At 40.1% G+C, this 19,884-nt stretch overlaps 1 protein-coding gene across 1 annotated transcript in view; it reads right to left on the reverse strand.

The window, feature by feature from the left end:
• Positions 1 to 19,884, reverse strand: part of nol11 (nucleolar protein 11) — a 52,636-nt gene that overhangs the window by 365 nt on the left and 32,387 nt on the right. Inside the window, exons 12-17 of the mRNA XM_069929751.1 lie at positions 17,481 to 17,665; positions 10,072 to 10,197; positions 8,513 to 8,743; positions 7,521 to 7,599; positions 4,324 to 4,416; positions 1,596 to 1,703 (exon numbers count right to left, since the gene is read on the reverse strand). Of these exons, the coding sequence (XP_069785852.1) occupies positions 1,596 to 1,703; positions 4,324 to 4,416; positions 7,521 to 7,599; positions 8,513 to 8,743; positions 10,072 to 10,197; positions 17,481 to 17,665 (822 nt within the window). The remainder of the gene's footprint in view (positions 1 to 1,595; positions 1,704 to 4,323; positions 4,417 to 7,520; positions 7,600 to 8,512; positions 8,744 to 10,071; positions 10,198 to 17,480; positions 17,666 to 19,884) is intronic.

The following is a 19,884-nucleotide window of genomic DNA, read 5'->3' on the forward strand; positions in this document are numbered from 1 at the left end:
TCTCAGACACACTTCCTCAATTCCAAGGCAGAACCAGATCTGAACCAGTTCAAATATGGAGAGAAAACACAGCAAAAATGTACAGGGTTGGTAGGTTAATTGGGAGTAACTAGGTGGCATGAGTTTCATGGGCGGGAAAGGCACCCTGCTATGCTGTATTGGTAAAAAAATGCCCAAACCCCTCTGACCAGCCTAATCTTTTTTCCAAGTTCCTGGATTTAATATTTTTCTCCAGATACAACAAAACCCCTAGTATCTGACACCTATGGGGATTGGTAGATGCCAAACAAATGAATTTTCCGGTTGCCTGAGATTGTGTGTTGCATGATTGGCGAACTAACGATGAGGCGCGCCAATTTTAAACATCTGTATTTTTTACCTATTTATTTTCTGCAATTTTTCAAGATTCCGGTTGCTTGAATTCCGGATAACGGTGTTTTTACTGTTATCAGTTAGATTGATCAAGGAGTTCCTGAGTAACAAGTGGACCGAGAGAGGAAATATACAGGATGCAGTTCATAGAGAATTTCATCGGTGAGCTTTTATCAGTAAGATCAAGATTCTTCTGGAGAGATAAAGGTTCGCGAAATAAAGGGGAGTGCAGCTAAAAAAAGCATGTTGAAGGGCCAAAAGTACAGAATGGGTCAAAGGGAAGTTCTGCAGCTCGAAAGAAGTGGCAAATGATGTTTGATAAAGGTGCTAGGACTTTTGACATCTAAAGGATCTAGAAATCTGGATTTAGAAATTCAGCATAAAAATCAAATGTGCTAGATTAAATTAAACTGAAGGGTGACAAAGGTTGGAAAGTAGATCAAAACTGGCAGTTGTCACAGAAGTGAGAATCTGCTGCAAGAGGGAACAGAAAAACACCTCAAGAGAGTGAGACATTTATTGGAGTAAAATTCAGCAAAATAAGCCACAGTAATGGTGCCAATACACAATTCCAGAACCATCAAAATGAATCACTGGTTTATCCATAGAGATGAAGTTAACACAACTGTACAAGAACTGTTGAGTGTGTGCCATTCAGCAAGCGAACGCTGTTGAAGAACAATGTTAGATTTAGGAGTCAAAGCAGAGTTAGGAAGGTGAGGAGATAGTGTTCAAGGTTTTGAGGAGTTAAAGTAACAATTGAGTTTGTTCCCATCTGGTCAACACAAAGATGAAAGAGAAGGATTCAAAACACCAAGGAAATGGAAGACCCTTCCCCTACCACTGTTGAAACAGAGTCCACTATTTTTTCTAAAGGGAATTGGATGATTGCTTTCCTGTTCACTCCCCTATATGAAGTGAAGAGGGGAAAACAGGATTTGTTTAGAAAATGAGGCAGGCACTGACATATGTCTGGTTGGGGAGGTGTTCAGGGATTTGGAGAAGCAGCAAGCAAGCCATTGATCCTCAGATCTAAATCTAACATTTCAATCCACTGTGCAGTGCACCAAGCACACATCTTGGGACTAAAATGGTCCATGTGTAAATAACAAATATCAACTACAAGAATTACTCAGCACTCTATAGGGAAGCACTCAGTCTGATCTCTAGATAAATAAGAGAATACTATTATCATGAGTTTTCAATTTATACATGCACCATACCTGGGATCTGATAAACTTGTTAAGATGGTGAAGGAACCCATGTGCATCTGATGTCATGACCAACATTGTAAAATGAGCATCCAACAACAGATTTATCCAGTCCAAGACCTGAAATGATTGGCAATGAGTCTCTCTACCACAAAACACTTACAGTCAGAAGCCATTATGTTACCAAGCATTTTTGGGCAAAACTCCCTTCAAAAACACTGAGTTTTTCTGGCAGTCCAAATGTGGGGAGAAACAAAATCACAAACATTCAAACCACAATTTTTTTCCCAATGCACTTTTTATAAATCAGGCAACATCAGGTATTGTGAAAAATAACAGGCAGAGATTTTTTTCAATTTTCAGACAGCGCAGCACGAATGGCAATTCATTCCATAACCATTATAACCATATAACCATTTACGGAGCGGAAACAGGCCATATTGGCCTTTCGAGTCCGCACCGGTTTACTGAAAATGAATCTTTAGATCTTTTATTCTGAAAGATCAGGGATGTAGAGTCTTTGAATTTTTTTTAAGACAGTTCAATCTGGGAAGCTCATTCACTTTACATGATAAACACAAATAAATCTCATCTCAACACAAATAAATTAGCATTTAATTACTTTTAATATTGTTGTTAAAGTTAAATAGACAGAAAGACTAAACATTGCAGTAATGATTCATTAAATAAATCAGTTTACAGACCCTTTGAGAACATTACCTGCTCTGTGATTGTTTCCATTCCACGTTGGTACCCCAACATAGACAAGGACATTGACTACATCAGCAACATCCAGATCCTTTTTTTTTAAATTTTTAAAAAAATTTTCACACTGTGAACCATATCAATCAAAATACATACAAACATTTCCCTCTTAAATATACACAGTGGCATTTTCTCCCCTTCTTTTTGTTGATATGGTTACCTTCCCTCCTCCCTCCAAACCCATTAAACATTCAAAATATACAATACAATGATAACACATATTGAATATAAAACCATTAAACAATGTCATCACACAATGAAAATAAACAAGAAATTTGTGTCATCTACTTTTACACACTGGATCAGGTCATTTTGTCTTCTTATTTTATCATTTTAGGGGGTGGAGGTCCGAGGCAGGCCATGTATGGTTTCCAAATATGTTCAAATAATGTAACTTTATTTTTTAAATTACATGTTATTTTTTCCAATGGAATAAATTTATTCATTTCCATGTACCATTGCTGTACTCTCAGGCTCTCTTCTGATTTCCAAGTTGACATTATACATTTTTTCACTACAGCTAAGGCTATCATAATAAATCTTTTTTGCACTTCATCCAGTTTGAGGCCTAATTCTTTAGAAGAAAGATCTCTGGATTTTTTGGTATGTTGCTTTTTGTGATTTTATTTAATACCTGATTTAGATCTTCCCAAAACTTTTTCACTTTCTCACATGCCAAAATTGCATGTAATGTTGTTCCCGTTTCCTTCTTACAGCGAAAACATCTATCTGATAATGTTGGATCCCATTTTAAAAAAAAACTTTTGGGGTGTGATATATAACCTGTGTAACGAATTATACTGTATCATACGTAACCTTGTGTTTATTATATTCTTCATAGTTCCAGAGCATAACTTTTCCCATGTTTCATTTTTTATCTTTATGTTTAAATCTTTTTCCCACTTTTGTTTGGGTTTATAGCTTATTTCATCATTTTTCTTCTCTTGCAGCTTGATGTACATGTTCATTATAAATCTTTTTATTATCATTGTTCCTGTAATCACATATTCAAAGCTGCTTCCTTCTGGTAATCTCAGTTTATCCCAATTTATCCTTTAAGTAGGCTTTCAGTTGATGGTATGCAAACATTGTACCATGAGTTATTCCATATTTGTACTTCATTTATTCAAATTTTAATAAATTATTTCTCAAAAAACAATTTTCTATTCTTTTAATTCCTTTTCTCTCCCATCTAAAGGAAAGGTTATCTATTGTAAAAGGGATTAGTTGATTTTGCGTCAATGATAATTTTGGAATTTGGTAATTTTTTTTTCCTTTCTAAATGAATCTTCTTCCATATATTGAGTAAATGATCCAATACTGATAAGCTTTTATATCGTATCAGGTTTTCATCCCACTTATAAAGTATATGTTCTGGTACCTTCTCTCCTATTTTATCTAGCTCTATCTTAGTCCAATCTGGTTTTTCCCTTGTCTGATAAAATTCTGATAAATACCTTAATTGTGCTTCTCTATAATAATTTTTAAAGTTTGGTAACTGCAAACCACCTCTCTGTTAATTTATCTAACGCTATCCTCGGTTTCCCCCCTTTCCATAAAAATTTCCTTATTATTCTCTTTAGTTCATTAAAGAATTTCTCTGTTAAGGGAATTGGTAACGATTGAAATAAGTATTGTATCCTTGGGAAGACATTCATTTTAATGCAATTTACCCTCCCTATCAATGTTAGTGGTAATTCTTTCCAATGTTCTAAATCTGCAATTACAGTTCCTTCAGTCACAGTAACCCAGACTTCTGAATGGTCACCTGGTACATAACATCTGCCATTCTTACACAAATTTACCTGTGGGTTTGATGTCACACACAGCCAATGTGGTGACCTCAACACTTTCTGAATGGGTCTATCAGGACACTCGCTGCAGGCAGCAATTCAGGGGAGGCTTTTGGCAGCAACATCCAGAACCAAAGGACTTGGAACAGACTGCGGAGTGTGCTGTACTTTATTTTGCATACCTGACTGACAGTGGGAATCCTCTCTCCTGGAAGCACTGCATTGATGGTTTTACACTGCTTCACATACAGGAATTGCAGGTACTGGAGAAACAACTAGAGAGAGGGAAAAGAAACATCACCAATCAGGCAACATTCACTGTGATGGATAATCAACTGGAGGATGGGCAAAACCAGCTCATAACATGAAGTGGTGTGTCAGAATCCAACGACCCAAGACATTCTGGCAAGTGAAATACTCACATTTTAAAAACCGTTCATTTGTATCCAAAATTAATGTCAATGCTTTCAGGTTTGAGACTGAAGGATAAAAAAATCACTGGCATCTGCTTCTTCATCCAAGAAACTAAAAATATTGATAACCTGTACCTCAGCAGGTGATGATGGTTGCTCCGAGCCACTGCCTAATCTGTTCTCATCTCACCTACAGTCCACAGACACAAATGGGAAATAGAAAGATTTGTGCAAGAAACTCAATATGCAAGGACTCAAAAGACATCAAGGTTTCATGGTCAACATGATAATTTCCAACAGGAGCTGCAGACTGCCAGGTATTGTATGCATCCAGACTGGCCTCAAGTTCACTGAGCAGCTGAAAAAAACATGGAAGTAGTTTGATGGGAGTGACCAGGAGATTCAGGAACTAATTAATACCAAATGCAAGATTTCCATGGATTGGAAACACATCTCGAGGGAAATACGGCATCTGGTCCAACAAAAATTTGCCGGAAGGACAGATTGTAGATGAAAAAGAGATCTTAGCAGCTAGCAACCAGCAACAACATGTAAATGCTGCTGGACTATCAAAGCTATCTGACGCCCAAACACTCAACAGCCCATCCCATTAACAGGAAAAAATAGCAAAGCTGAAAGGGGAAATTTGTAGTCTTGATGACAGTAACTTTAATGGAAGACTCCTCACCTCCATCTCATAACTCACTACAATCTCGGTACAAATTTCCTGATGTAAAAGAGTTAATCTACAATACTCTGTTCAATCTGCCAGGATCCCTAATGATCACTCTAACCTCTGTTACGGATTATAGTTTCCTGATGAAGTTTGTATCTGTGGTAGACCACAAAATCATAATCTGCAAGTGGATGGGCCTTGTACTAAAAGTCCTTCCATCCACCTGGCCCTAGTGTCTATCACTATTGCTGACAATCAAAATCCACAATGACGGTAGGAAACAGGATTACTTTCCACATCGAGTTATCCCTCAGCAAAGGCAGACATCGATGATGCACCTTGGGCTCTGCCTGCCACAATAGTGTGGATCTCCCAGTGGCCACCCATTTCAATTCCCCGTCCCATTCCCTTGTTGACATGCCTGATCATGGTCGTGTGCAATGCCAGACTGAGACCCCCCCGCAAATTGTGGAAGCAACAACTTATTCTCCAACCGGCTTTCATTAAACCCTCCCTTCTCACTTCTTCCCCTGTTGCCTATCCCCAACTCTGTTTCTCTCCCTTTTCCCTGCCTCCTTTCAAATCAACAAAAATCAATTCTCCACATCACATCCAATTAACACCTTTTTTTTGGTCTGGACTCCTCCCCCAGCCAGCACTGTTTGGCTCATTCTTTGCTTATTCCTTGAAGGGCTCAGGCCCAAAACGTCGGCAATATATCTTTACCTCCTATGGACGCTGCAAGACCAGCTAATGTCCTCCATTATTTTGGTGTGTTTTTAACTACAATCACAGCGTCTGTAGACTTTCATGATTTACTTCCCTCATGTAGCCTTTAGCTAGTTGAAGAGTCAAGACCCAAACTTGGCACCAAGCTCATGATTCATGGTGCAGCAGTGATCACTGGCCTTCTGAATGTTTTGAAGACATAGACAAATTACAGCAGGCAGTCAAAGACCCACAAAACAAAAATAAAACAGGCAACCCTGACATCATCACATTTCCAGGAGCACTTGAAATATTATCTCAAAATTGTACTGAGAATTGTAACATCCTTACAAGCACATTGGAATTCTTGCCACATTATCCTTAAATGGAGGTGCTCAGCACATTGAGTCTCTATCATGGGAGAACCTGGAGCCCATGAACCAACTGTGAAAGGAACAGAAATAACCCACTCATTGGCCCAAACATCACATGCCCTGCCTGTGGCAAGGTCTGCAGCCCCTGCACTGGCCCCATCAGCCATCCAGAGCTAGACTGGGAGCAAGTTAGCCATACCTCCACAAGACAGCTAAAGAGGTTTAAAAAAAGAGACACATTTAACAAAAAATCTACGGGGGCCAGGAATGCTTTAAATTAGTTCATAAAATTACTCCACCAGTAAATCACCCCAACAAAAGTTATGGGCAAATAAGACAGCATGGATGCGGTGCTATGACTCAGTGACTCTATGAACAAAGAATTGGGAAAGTGGAGGGTGTGAACATTGGGATTAGTACAGGTGACCCCATGTTCACACCCTTATTAACAAATCATCCAAAAAGAGATATGGAATAAAATTTGCTTTGTATGGAAGAGACAAATAACTAAACACAACACTTTCTTCGTCTGATACACTTCATGTTTTGGAAGATCGCGATACAGGAACGCCACCCCTGTCATGTGGGGTCACCTGTAGAAGTGAAAGAACAAAATTGAAGGGCTGCATTTAAAGATACGGCATCCTGAATTTCAGCCTCAGCTAATGGAATGCTCATGGCAAAAACTATCTACAGTAAAATCCCCATTATCTGGAATTCAAGCAACAAGCAAAAAGAATTGCAAAAAATAAACAGGTAAAAAATAAGAAAGTTTAAAATTGGTGGGCTCGTGCCCCCCCACCCCCCCACAGCAATCCACACAACATGTAGTCTCAAGCAACCGGAAAATTCACATCTGGCATCTACCAATCCCCTTAGGTGCTGGATACCAGGGGTTTTACTGTATATCAAAGTAAGATCACCAACACTATTTACTTCTTTCCCAATCATCTGCTGCTTACTAGTGTACATCCAGAGTATGGAATGGATGCCTGACATTCTTCCTGGAGTCTGAAGTTTATGCAATACATTTACTGAGTTCTCGGAATCAGCCCTACAACTTTGGGAGGGATTAAGCATGGATCAAACAGAAGAATGGATGTCAGGTTCCCCTGGACCTGGGGAGGACAGAAAAATTACCACCCCTTCAGCTGCAGAATTCAAAAGTTTATGATTTGATTGACAGAGCATTTAAAGACTGCACTTACTATCACTTGAGGAATAGCAAGATCTTTGAGAGGGGGCAAAAGGAAGGTTTCACTGTATGAAGACAGCAGAATTTCATTCCTTCGAATTGCAGTTAAGGAAAATTTCATACAAAGTTTGGGGCAGCACTGTTCTCGCAACACTATTACAGCTCCATTGACCTGGGTTTGAATTGGGCACTGTCCTTTGGGTGATCCAGTTTCCGCCGACCCTTTAAAAACTTATAAGCTTATAGGTTAATTGTAGGCGCAAGGTCATGGGCCAGAAGTTCGTTTTGTGCTGCAAGTCTAAATATCTAATCATTACATTGTCAAATTACTTTTGTTCCACACCCACTTGAAAAGGATGATTCCCACATCTCTGCACTGCTCCAGATCAAAGCATGAGGTAGCTGTGAAGGCAATCATCTCTGATTCCACACTGCAGTCCAGGAACACCATGTGGAAATGCAACTTCACAGACCGCAGTCATTGGGCAACTGCTTGCCTTGTGATTCCTGCTCAGTGCAGCTATGTTTGCTTTGCTTGAAGCACCCAAATAATTCTGAGTTGCACCAACTCCTCTTCCACCAATGACCAAGCAGTTGGAATCATTCACTTCTCTGCTTGGATGCAATTGGTTTGAGGAGAGACTGAGAGAGCTCTAAATAAGATCAATTATCTGCCATATCCCATTGACAATTCTTCCACCCAATTGAAACTGACAATTTTCAGAATTATTTTAACACAAATAACTGAACAAAGTTAGAACATCTCAAATAGGCAGATAGGTACAGTTAAAGTCCTATAATCCAGACTGATTGGGGAGTGGGTCGGTGCAGATTTTCTGGATTCTCACACATACGTCACGCAATGCACACATGCATGAAATGTATGTTCATGCACAAAGCCAAGAGTGGAGACATCTGGATTCTTGGAAGGTCTGGATTTCTGGACTTTTACTGTAGACTGATCATTTGCCCCGTTACCCCAATTGGACACATTGGGAAGGATACAGCAAAGCTGCTTTTTTAAGACCAACTGGACAAGTTGAATTTGTATCAAATTCCCAAAAAGCGTGGTCTTGATTCTGTGCTGGAACGTCACTGCTGTCTTCTTCCACTAAGATGGAACCAAAGCCATTCTCCACTATCTCCATCTTCTCCGAGGAACTCTGATCGAATTCCATATACGAGACCACGCTGCCTAAATCCACAATAACCTTTTCCAGGTCTGACTCACTGGCGCTAAAGGAGAATTAAAAACAAAATGCTTCAGTGATATTTAAATGGAAGTTCCATAATTCAGAAAATAGGAAGAGCAGAAGTAACAAATTCTAAAATTTTTCCAAATTGGTAAGTACACTTATCTGGTTTGAACAAAGGCTAAACTGTATCTGGGAGCCCAAGCAAAAGTTTTTAAAGATTTACAGTCGTAACAGCAATCAAACAACGGCAGACACACCCATACTTTACAAGCAGGTAATGACAGTTTTAGTTTTGATATCAAGAGTATAAATCACCATTTTAGAACTTTACCCAGTGCAGCTGTGTAACTGATTTGACAAAGTACAGCAATAGAAGGCAAATCGATGTGAAGGAAGAGTTGTGTGAACATCTGCTTGTCCCAGTTATTAAATATACTTTAGAGATATTAAGTTTTCACTTGTAAACTTTCCTCACTTTGAAAACCACTTCAATGTGAGTTGAAGTTAGACCAAGAAATGTCACATTTCAGTCTCTGCACTTTTTAAATAACAAAATACTTAAAACATACCAATTGTGATGCCCATCCTCACGAATCCCATTTCTCTGTAATTCTCACCTCATGTCCAATCGCAGTACCTGTCCAAATAACCTTTAAACAATGTAATTGTGTCCCTCTCCACCACTTCCTCTGGCAGTTCATCCCATATAACCATCTGTATGGAAAATCTCCCTCAGATCTCCTTTATCTTTCTCCCTCACTTTAAACCTATGCCCATTAAAATTCCACTAACTTGGTAAATGTCTACCTACCCTATCTATGCCCCTCAATCTTATAAACCTTGACAAGGTCACCCCTCAGCCTCCTGAACTCTAGTGAGAACACATACAGCTTATTCAATGTCTTTGTAATTAAAGTTCTCCATTGCAGGCAACAGCCTGGCAAATCTCTGCAGCACTATATCATGGTGACTAGAACCATGCACAGTACTCCACATTCAGCCTGACAGCTGTTACATGCTGTCCCAACTCAGACTCAATGCCTTGACCTGCAAGCAAACCAACTGCCCTCTTCACCACCCTTGTCACCATTTGCAGGAAACTATAGACTTGCATTCCAATGCCTCTCAGTACATTAACGTTCCTCGGTTTCCTGCCATTTACTGTACATGTCTTGTCAGTGTACAGCTTCCCAGAAGGCATAACCTTATACTTGTCCTCATTAAATCCCATCTGCTACTGCTTCTCCCATTTTCCAGTCGACCAACACCCGACTGTGTCCGAAGACATGCTTCTTTGCAATCAAAATTTTTTGGTTAAAAACACACCATGCAATTTTACACAGTAAAATGCCATAGCTTAATATTTACCTGAGAAAGCATTTCAAACAGGCACAAACAACAGCCTCTGGGACATCAGGGAACAGCTGAAGGCAGAGCTGTAGCAGGTAGTAGTCTGCTTTATCCAAGGCAACTGCGATCAAATCTGGACATAAGCTGAAAAATCAATGAAAGTTTTAAATCCACAACTTCCCATAAGAAGTCTTCACTTTCATCAAAGCCATGCTTGACTGTTCGCATCTTCTGGAACCTACATACCCAATAGAAGCTGGTAAATGCCAAGATCTGAAGGCGTTTTAAATGTCTGCCATCAGGAAAGATGTATAGGTGCAAGACTCACACCACCAGGTTCAGGAACAGGTGTTACCCCTCCACCATCAGACTCCTTAACAACAAACTCAATAAGTGACACATTTAAGGACTCTTATTTGTGAACTTTATTGATTTTTTTGGTTCTCTCTGTATTGCAGTTTGTTTACGTTCATTACCTGTTTACAGGTTTTATGCTGTGCAATTTAATTTTTGCTCTACCAATTGGTGGTAATTCTGCCATGCCCGCAGGAAAAAGTAATCTCAGGGTTGTAGGTCATGTCATGTATGTACTCTGATAATAAATCTGAATCAGCTTTATCTTCTGTACCAAAAGCAAATTGAGAGTTAAGCCCTTTCTCTGGATAATTTACGTACAGCCAAACAGAAGAAATGGAGATGAAGAGAACGACATAATTTTAAAAAATGTTGTTGATACTGCCTTTGTCTTTGTGGAAGGATAAGTACTCAGAGTACAAGCAGAAGATGAGGAAAGATGAGAAGCTTTCAGAAGGCAATGCAGGTTATCACCAGGAGTGTGCTGTCTGAAAGGATAGCTGAAGCAGACTTAGTTTTCAAAAGGGAATGATTAAGTGATTATTTGAGAGAGGAGGACCAAATCGGAGGCTCTCAAAAAAGGCTAACCACACATGACTCACTTTAGATTTGTGTTACATCAATCTGATGACAGCTCGAGGGGAGTCACGTGATGTAGTGGCAGGTGGGAGAATACCAGCCCTCTCCAGAAAAGAAGGAAAGAAGTAAAGAAAAAGCAAAGCCACAGACACACAAACCACAACAAATAAAAAATAAAGGTGTGGAGGAAATGGCACCAAAAAAAGAAAAGCCAAAAACAATGGGAAGAAAAGAAGGAAAGACGTCAGAAGAGAAAGGTGAAGGTCTTACCTGTACGAAGAGGCAGGGACCTGCCGTGGAAAGAGGAGCCCACTCCCTGAGGTCAGTGGAAACTCTGAAGGGTCGCAACCTACCGAGCGCAGGACTACAAGGATGGCTCACGGAGCCAAACAGAGGTGCGCAACCGTGCATGACAAAGACAACACCGACGGGAGGGGGGACTCCACAGCTTGAACAGCTGAGTAAGATCCGACAGCAGGGCTCCCAGCGGGAAGATACAGAAAATAATGGGAACGAGAGGGAGGAGAATGAAAAAATTAAATCAAAGAATCAACAGATGACCAGCCCAGAGGAAGAGGACCAACATCAAGACACCATTAATAAAAAAAATTACCCAGCAAACTGAGATAAACAGCCCAAGAAGAAAGTCAGAGGAAACACAGATACAAGGAAGAGAGGTAGAGGACACAGGTCCTGGAGTGGACTCAGGAGAAGAGGAGGGAGAACATCAAGCTTTGCACAGAGAAATAGAAAGGGAATGGACTGTACATAGATAGGAAATTTTTTGAAGAATATATGGAAGCAATAAAAGAATGGCAGACATGAGAATTTAATGAAATAAAAAGAAGAATAAAAGGTACAGAAGAAAAAGTGAGTAGATTAGAGATGGTAATGACAGAAATAGGGAAAAGAGTAGACAAGGTGGAAGAACGAAAAACAGCCGTAGAAATGGAAGTGGACGACTTAAAAAGGAAATTGTTAGCTCAGAGGATGGATATAATGGAAAACTATAATAGGAGAAACAATATAAAGATAGTGGGCCTTAAGGAAGATGAAGAAAGCAAAGATATGAAAGAATTTATAAAAGAATGGATCCCCAGGGTCCTAGGAAGACCAGAATTACAGGAAGGAATGGAAATAGAAAGGGCACACAGAACATTAGCCCCTAAACCACAGCCACAACAAAAACCAAGATCCATACTAGTAAAATCCCTGAGATATACGACAAGAGAAAATATATTGGAGAAGGCAATGAAAAAAATAAGAGAAGACAAAAAGCCACTGGAATACAAAGGCCAAAAATTTTTTTTCTACCCAGACATAAGTTTGGATTCGATTTGGATGGAGCACAAAAAAAGATTTATTAAGATAGCCTTAGCTGTAGCAAAAAAATGTATTATGTCAACCTGGAAATTAGAAGATAGCCTGAGAATACAGCAATGGTACATAGAAATGAATAAATGTATTCCATTGGAAAAATATAATTTAAGAAATAACATCACAGTATTCGAACAAATTTGGGAACTGTACATGGAACACAATGGAGAAGTCCTACCGCGGACCTCCACCGCCTAAAATGACAGAAGGAGAAGAAGACGAAATGATCTGGCCCAGTATGTAAAAGTAGATGACACAAATTTCTTGTTTATTTTCATTGTGTGATGACATTGTTTAATATATCATATATGTTGAACGTTGAGTGAGTGGGGAGTGGGGGGTGAAGGAGGGAGGGAAGGGAGGGGGAAAAGGGGAGAAAATGACACTGTGTATATTCAAGAGGGAAATGTTTGTGTGTATTTTGGTCAGTTTGGTTCATAGTGTGAAAAATAAAAAAATTTAAAAAAAAAAATCTGATGACAGCTCCTAAAATTCAAGGCATTCTTAGCTTCAAGAATCAGCCACCCGAGGGAGGAGTCACGTGATGGAGTAGTGGCCGGACGGTGAACTCCAGCCCTCTCCAGAAAAGTCGGGAAAAACAAGAGAAAACACAAAGGCACAGAAATAAAAGTTACAGAAAAGTGAGTATAAAGGTGGAAAGAAGATGGCGACAAAAAAAGAAAAGTCGAAAGCAACGGTAAGAAGAGAGGAAGAGAAGACAAAGGAGGAAAAAGGTGAAGGCCTTACCTGTCCGAAGAGGCCCGCTGCGGAGAGAGAAACCCGCTCCCTCAGGTCGGTAAATAATGGACTACAAAAATGGCTCGCAGAGCCGAACAAAAGTGCGCAACCGCGCATGCGCGATACTTCGCGCATGCGCGATGCGAATGAAAAAAAACACACCGACGGGAGGGGGGACCAGCTGGGGAGTCGATCTCCACAGCCGGCAACGACAGCTGCAGAACACCTGCAGCAAGAAGAGACCACAGAAGACAATAGAAACAAGATAGAAGAGGAGGAAAGGGCACCAAAGAAACAACAGATGGCCAACCCAGAGGAAGAAGAAGAGGAAGAGTATGGTGAAATAGAAGAAGAAAAGAGAGGCAAGGTAAAGGATATACTTGCTCTTATTAGAGGATACATGGAATCATTTAGAGAATGGCAAACACAGGAATTTAAGGATTTAAGAAAAAGAATAAACAACACAGAAGAGAAAATAAATAAAATGGAGATGACCTTAACAGAAATGGGAAAGAAAATGGACAAGATGGAAGAGCGGGCAGTAGCAGCAGAAATGGAGGTAGAAGACTTAAAAAAGAAATTGGAGGAATCTAATAAAAAAACTAAAGAGACACAAGAACTACTAGCTCAAAAAATAGATACAATGGAAAACCATAACAGAAGAAATAACATAAAGATAGTGGGCCTTAAGGAAGATGAAGAAGGCAAGAATATGAGGGAGTTTATAAAAGAGTGGATCCCTAAGACCCTAGGATGTCCAGAACTACAGCATGAAATGGAAATAGAAAGGGCACATAGAGTATTGGCCTCTAAACCACAACCACAACAAAAACCAAGATCTATTGTAGTAAAATTCCTAAGATATACTACAAGAGAAAAGGTACTGGAGAAGACAATGGAAAAAGTAAGAGAGGGCAACAAACCACTGGAGTATAAAGGGCAAAAAATCTTCATTTATCCAGATATAAGTTTTGAACTCCTAAAGAAGAGAAAAGAGTTCAATACAGCAAAGGCGATTTTATGGAAGAAAGGGTATAAATTTATACTAAAGCATCCAGCGGTATTGAAAATATTTATTCCAGGACAACAAAACAGACTATTCGCGGATCCAGAAGAAGCACGAAAATTTGCAGAACAATTACAAAAATAGACTGAGGGAGGAAGACGGGTAATGAGAGTTAAAACGATCACGACTGATATGTATGTGGGTAAAGACAAAAATAGACTGAGGGATGAAGACGGGTAATGAGAGTAAAAATGATCACGATTGATATGTATGCAGGTAAAGAGGTATAAGAGTGAATAGAGACAATGAGCATACATGAATGTATCTGTACTTAGAGGAAAATATGGATAGTATAGACAAGAATTAATAAGGGAAGGTAATGGAATAGAGAGAATAAGGAGGGAATTAAAAGAGGGACCTTTGTGACATATGAAAAGTGAAATCTTTTCTGGGGGAGGCGGGGTGGGGGGAAATAGCGGTCACTGCAAAATCAGTTGACGCTTGCGAGTGGATTCGCAAATCCAAATGGAGAGGGGAGATGTGGTTGTCCGACAAGGGATAAAGGACAACTCAGGAGGTGAAGGGGAGATTGGGGATAAATAAGATAGAAATAGGAGAATAAGGAAAATGTTAGATGTTGTAGGAATGTTGTCTTATAAAGAGTTGAAAATAAGAAAACAGAAATGGAAAAGGAGGAAAGGTAATGATGGAAAAACGGAAAGAGAAGATAAACAAAATATAAAAGGGCTACGCTGAACTATATGTCTTTAAATATTAATGGAATACATAACCAAATTAAAAGGAAGAAACTACCAAATTTAAATGAATAAATGTATTCCATTAGAAAAAATAACATATTGGTTAAGAAATAACATTGAAATATTCGAACAAGTATAGGAGCCTTACATTAAATACAATAGCGAAAACCTACCGGGGACAAACATTACCTAAGTTGATGGAAGGAGAAGGAAAGAAAAGAATGGACTCAGTAGAATTTCTGGTGTAATTTGGTTGAATGACAACATTGTCTGACTGGCTTAATGCAACCTAGATTGTATACCTAAAATGGATGAGAGGGGGGGGTGGGGGGGTGGTTTGGGAGGAAAGGGGGGGGGGGGGAGAAAAAGTCACTGTATATGTGTGAAAAGAAATAGTGTATATCATGGCTAATGTGATTTATGGTGTGAAAAATAAAAAAATTTAAAAAAAAAAAAAAAAAAAAAAAAAAAAAAAAAAAAAAAAAAAAAGAATCACTATTGTATATACCAGATTTTTTTTCCATAAATGCACTTGGACATTTCTGGCTTATTTTCCCATACCAATTCTTTGGGGAAAAGATGCTTTTTATTTTGTTTTTAAGCTACTTTTTAGCAGTTTGAAAGGAAACTTTGGACTTTGCTTTCAGATGTTGGGCACAATTTTCAATCATGGTTTTGCAGAATTGACTGATATTGGACAGTTTCTCTAGTTTGCAGTTTTGGGATTAGATTGCCGTTGGAGTATGCTGTATATACAGTAAATGCTAGTGTTTTGTCTTAGTAGTTTTAAGATGAGCTTGCAGTTTAACCATTTTTAACTTTTCTTGTACTGAAAGTAACATTTAACTGTTTTGCAGTTAAATTGTGTTTTTTAAAAAAAATTGTTAGCTTCACACCTTTAAGAATCTGACCTACAAAATTTGGTTTGGCTTAATCGTACAACCCGTGGTGTTTTGTTCATTGATGTAATTGTATTTACAATTTATTGTTCATGTCAAATTTCAATAAAACTTAAAACTATATATAAAAAAAAAAAAAAAAAAAAAAAAAAAAAAAAAAAAAAAAGAATCAGCCACCCCATCTGGCTGTCATCTTCCACACTGCCTTGGTCCACCTATCACCTACTGACCCCTTCCCCATTCTTTTACATTGCCAGTCTTCCCTCCCTTTTCACAGACCTGAAGCAGGGGTTTTGACCCAATATGCTGACTGTCCATTTCCCCCAGATGCTGATTGACCCAGCAGTTAGTTTTTATTTTGCATCAGAATGCAGAACTGTATTTCTAATAACATATCTATTATCTTTCACATAAATTAGGTGAGTCAGGTTTCAGGCTCACTCTAACTTACTGCTCTGTAAAAGAAAATGTTCCCTCACAATGTATTCTGTTTAAATTTGAGAAAACCTTTCAAGCAGCTTGTCATTGAGGGCTCCTTTGGACTGTTTTAACACCACTCCCTCTTATTCCCATACACCACTCCTCCATGAAATCATCTCAAGCCTCATGCCTGCAGTTCAAGATGACAATGTAACAGTTGTGACTTTGTGACTGGAAAATAGAAATGCTGGGATCACTCAAGTCAGGTAGTATCTGTGGGGAGAGAAGCAGAGAGAGCCAATGTTTCAGATTGTTAACTTTCCTTCTGAATCAGATCAAGGCTCAAAGTAAGATGATAATTGTCTTATTCCACAAAGATGCTGCCTGATTCATCAGATATTTCTCAGATTGATAGCAGTTGATTTAACAATTATTCCAAAGATTAATTATATACAGTAAAATCCCTGTTATCCAAAATTCTAGTAACCTGCAGGCTCAAGCAAATGGCAAAAGCAGAAAATAAATAGGTAAAAAATGAGTTTAAAATTGATGCCCATTCGTCCACCTATTGCACAACACGCCATCTCAAGCAACTGGCAAATTCACTTATACGGCATCTACCAATCCCCAGAGGTGCCAGAAGGGGTTTACTGTATATCTAACATTGCAAGAGTGATTGATTACATTTACATTTAGACATACAGTACAGTAACAGGCCCTTTTGCCGCCTAATTACACCCAATTGATCTAAAACTCCCAGTATGGTTTGAAGGCTGGGAGGGAAGCAGAGTCCCCAGGGAAAACTCATGCAAACATGGGGAGAACATACAAACGCTTTACAGAAAGCATAGGATTCGAACCCAGGACCCAATCACTGGCACTGTATCAGCGTTGTGCTAACCGCTATGCTAATTGTGTCTCACACTGTGTAAACAATTCTTGTTCGACGCTGCTACATCCCTTAATCTGAAACAAATTCAATACCCTTCCTAATTTATCACTTTTAAAGAAAATCTTGGTATTACAGTATTAAGATGGAAATTAATCTCTGACTTCTCATACTTAACACTGCAGAATACAAGTAGTAAAGAAAATGCTTCCCTCAAGCACTCTGCAGTCTGCAGACCAGATTATACTAGCAGGAGTGAGATCCTCATCCTCTCAGCTACGCATCATGAGGGAAGAGCAGAAGCTAAAGCTCTGCAACACAAACTCTTTATTCTAAAGAAGGAATTGACACCTGAGGTGAACAGTTAACTTTAATAAGCAGCCGAATGTAGCAATGATTTTTCTCACCTGTAAGAAAGCATACGTGTCTGTAAAAGCTTCACAAGGACATTTTGAGGGTAGAACTTCTTCTGTGCCATACACCTGTTCACCAAGATTGTAGCAATCTGTGCAACCATTAGCTGAGCATTGGGTTCCAGCAGGTTACTCAACAACAGTTTCAGTTGTTTATCTATTTTCTCATTCGTACCAGTCTGTGAAAGAATACAACAACAGCTGTGACAAATATATAGAACTTAAAAAGGATAATGTCATGTCTACACCACAGGGAGGCAGACCTCTCAACATATCTGGAGGACAAATGTATGGACTGAATAGGATTTTGAAATCAGGATTGTTTCAAGAAGGTAAGGCAATTACCTTTACAACTCAACAATGTACAAATTGCTATTACACAAGTGTTGTAAGTCTACAATACTGTACTTAGACCACACTTGGAATATTATCTTCAGTTCTGATCAACCTCATTATAGGATGAATGAGGAAACTATAGAGAGGGTGCAGAGCAGATCTACGAGGATGTTGTCTGGATTGGAAAATGTCTTATGAGGAAAGTTTAATAGAGCTAGGGCTTTTATCTTTGGAGTGAAGGGTTGGGAAGTGACTTTATGGAGGTCTATAAGATTGTGAAGCTGTCTGAGGGCAAAGACCATGTCAGTGGTTCCTCTGTTTGCGCAAAAGCCGCACTGTGATTCTGGGAGAATATTCTCAGCGACACTAGGTATTATTCTATTTAGTAGAATCCTAGCGAAGATTTTGCCTGCAATGGAGAGCAACGTGATTCCCCTGTAGTTTGAGCAGTCTGATTTCTCGCCTTTGTTTTTGTACAGGGTGATGATGGTGGCATCACGAAGATCCTGAGGCAGTTTACCTTGGTCCCAACAAAGCTTGAAAAACTCATGCAGTTTGGCATGCAGAGTTTTGCCGCCAGCCTTCCAGACTTCTGGGGGGATTCCATCCATACCTGCTGCTTTGCCACTTTTCAGTTGTTCGATTGCCTTATATGTCTCATCCAAGGTGGGAACCTCATCCAGCTCTAGCCTTAGGGGCTGTTGAGGGAGCTGGAGCAGGGCGGAATCTTGGACTGAGCGGTTGGTACTGAAAAGAGATTGGAAGTGTTCTGACCATCGGTTGAGGATGGAGATCTTGTCGCTGAGGAGGACTTTGCCGTCTGAGCTGCGCAGCGGGCTTTGGACTTGGGGTGAGGGGCCGTACACAGCCTTTAGAGCCTCGTAGAAAAGTGCAGAGAACAAAACAAAGGACTCTACATCACCTTTGTTGACCTCACCAAAGCCTTCGACACCGTGAGCAGGAAAGGGCTTTGGCAAATACTAGAGCGCATCGGATGTCCCCCAAAGTTCCTCAACATGATTATCCAACTGCACGAAAACCAACAAGGTCGGGTCAGATACAGCAATGAGCTCTCTGAACCCTTCTCCATTAACAATGGCGTGAAGCAAGGCTGTGTTCTCGCACCAACCCTCTTTTCAATCTTCTTCAGCATGATGCTGAACCAAGCCATGAAAGACCCCAACAATGAAGACGCTGTTTACATCCGGTACCGCACGGATGGCAGTCTCTTCAATCTGAGGCGCCTGCAAGCTCACACCAAGACACAAGAGAAACTTGTCCGTGAACTACTCTTTGCAGATGATGCCGCTTTAGTTGCCCATTCAGAGCCAGCTCTTCAGCGCTTGACGTCCTGCTTTGCGGAAACTGCCAAAATGTTTGGCCTGGAAGTCAGCCTGAAGAAAACTGAGGTCCTCCATCAGCCAGCTCCCCACCATGACTACCAGCCCCCCCACATCTCCATCGGGCACACAAAACTCAAAACGGTCAACCAGTTTACCTATCTCGGCTGCACCATTTCATCAGATGCAAGGATCGACAATGAGATAGACAACAGACTCGCCAAGGCAAATAGCGCCTTTGGAAGACTACACAAAAGAGTCTGGAAAAACAACCAACTGAAAAACCTCACAAAGATAAGCGTATACAGAGCCGTTGTCATACCCACACTCCTGTTCGGCTCCGAATCATGGGTCCTCTACCGGCACCACCTACGGCTCCTAGAACGCTTCCACCAGCGTTGTCTCCGCTCCATCCTCAACATCCATTGGAGCGCTCACACCCCTAACGTCGAGGTGCTCGAGATGGCAGAGGTCGATAGCATCGAGTCCACGCTGCTGAAGATCCAGCTGCGCTGGATGGGTCACGTCACCAGAATGGAGGACCATCGCCTTCCCAAGATCGTATTATATGGCGAGCTCTCCACTGGCCACCGTGACAGAGGTGCACCAAAGAAAAGGTACAAGGACTGCCTAAAGAAATCTCTTGGTGCCTGCCACATTGACCACCGCCAGTGGGCTGATAACGCCTCAAACCGTGCATCTTGGCGCCTCACAGTTTGGCG

The sequence above is a fragment of the Narcine bancroftii genome, chromosome 3 (genome assembly GCF_036971445.1).
Source record: "Narcine bancroftii isolate sNarBan1 chromosome 3, sNarBan1.hap1, whole genome shotgun sequence".
In the NCBI taxonomy this organism is placed as follows: Eukaryota; Metazoa; Chordata; class Chondrichthyes; order Torpediniformes; family Narcinidae; genus Narcine; species Narcine bancroftii.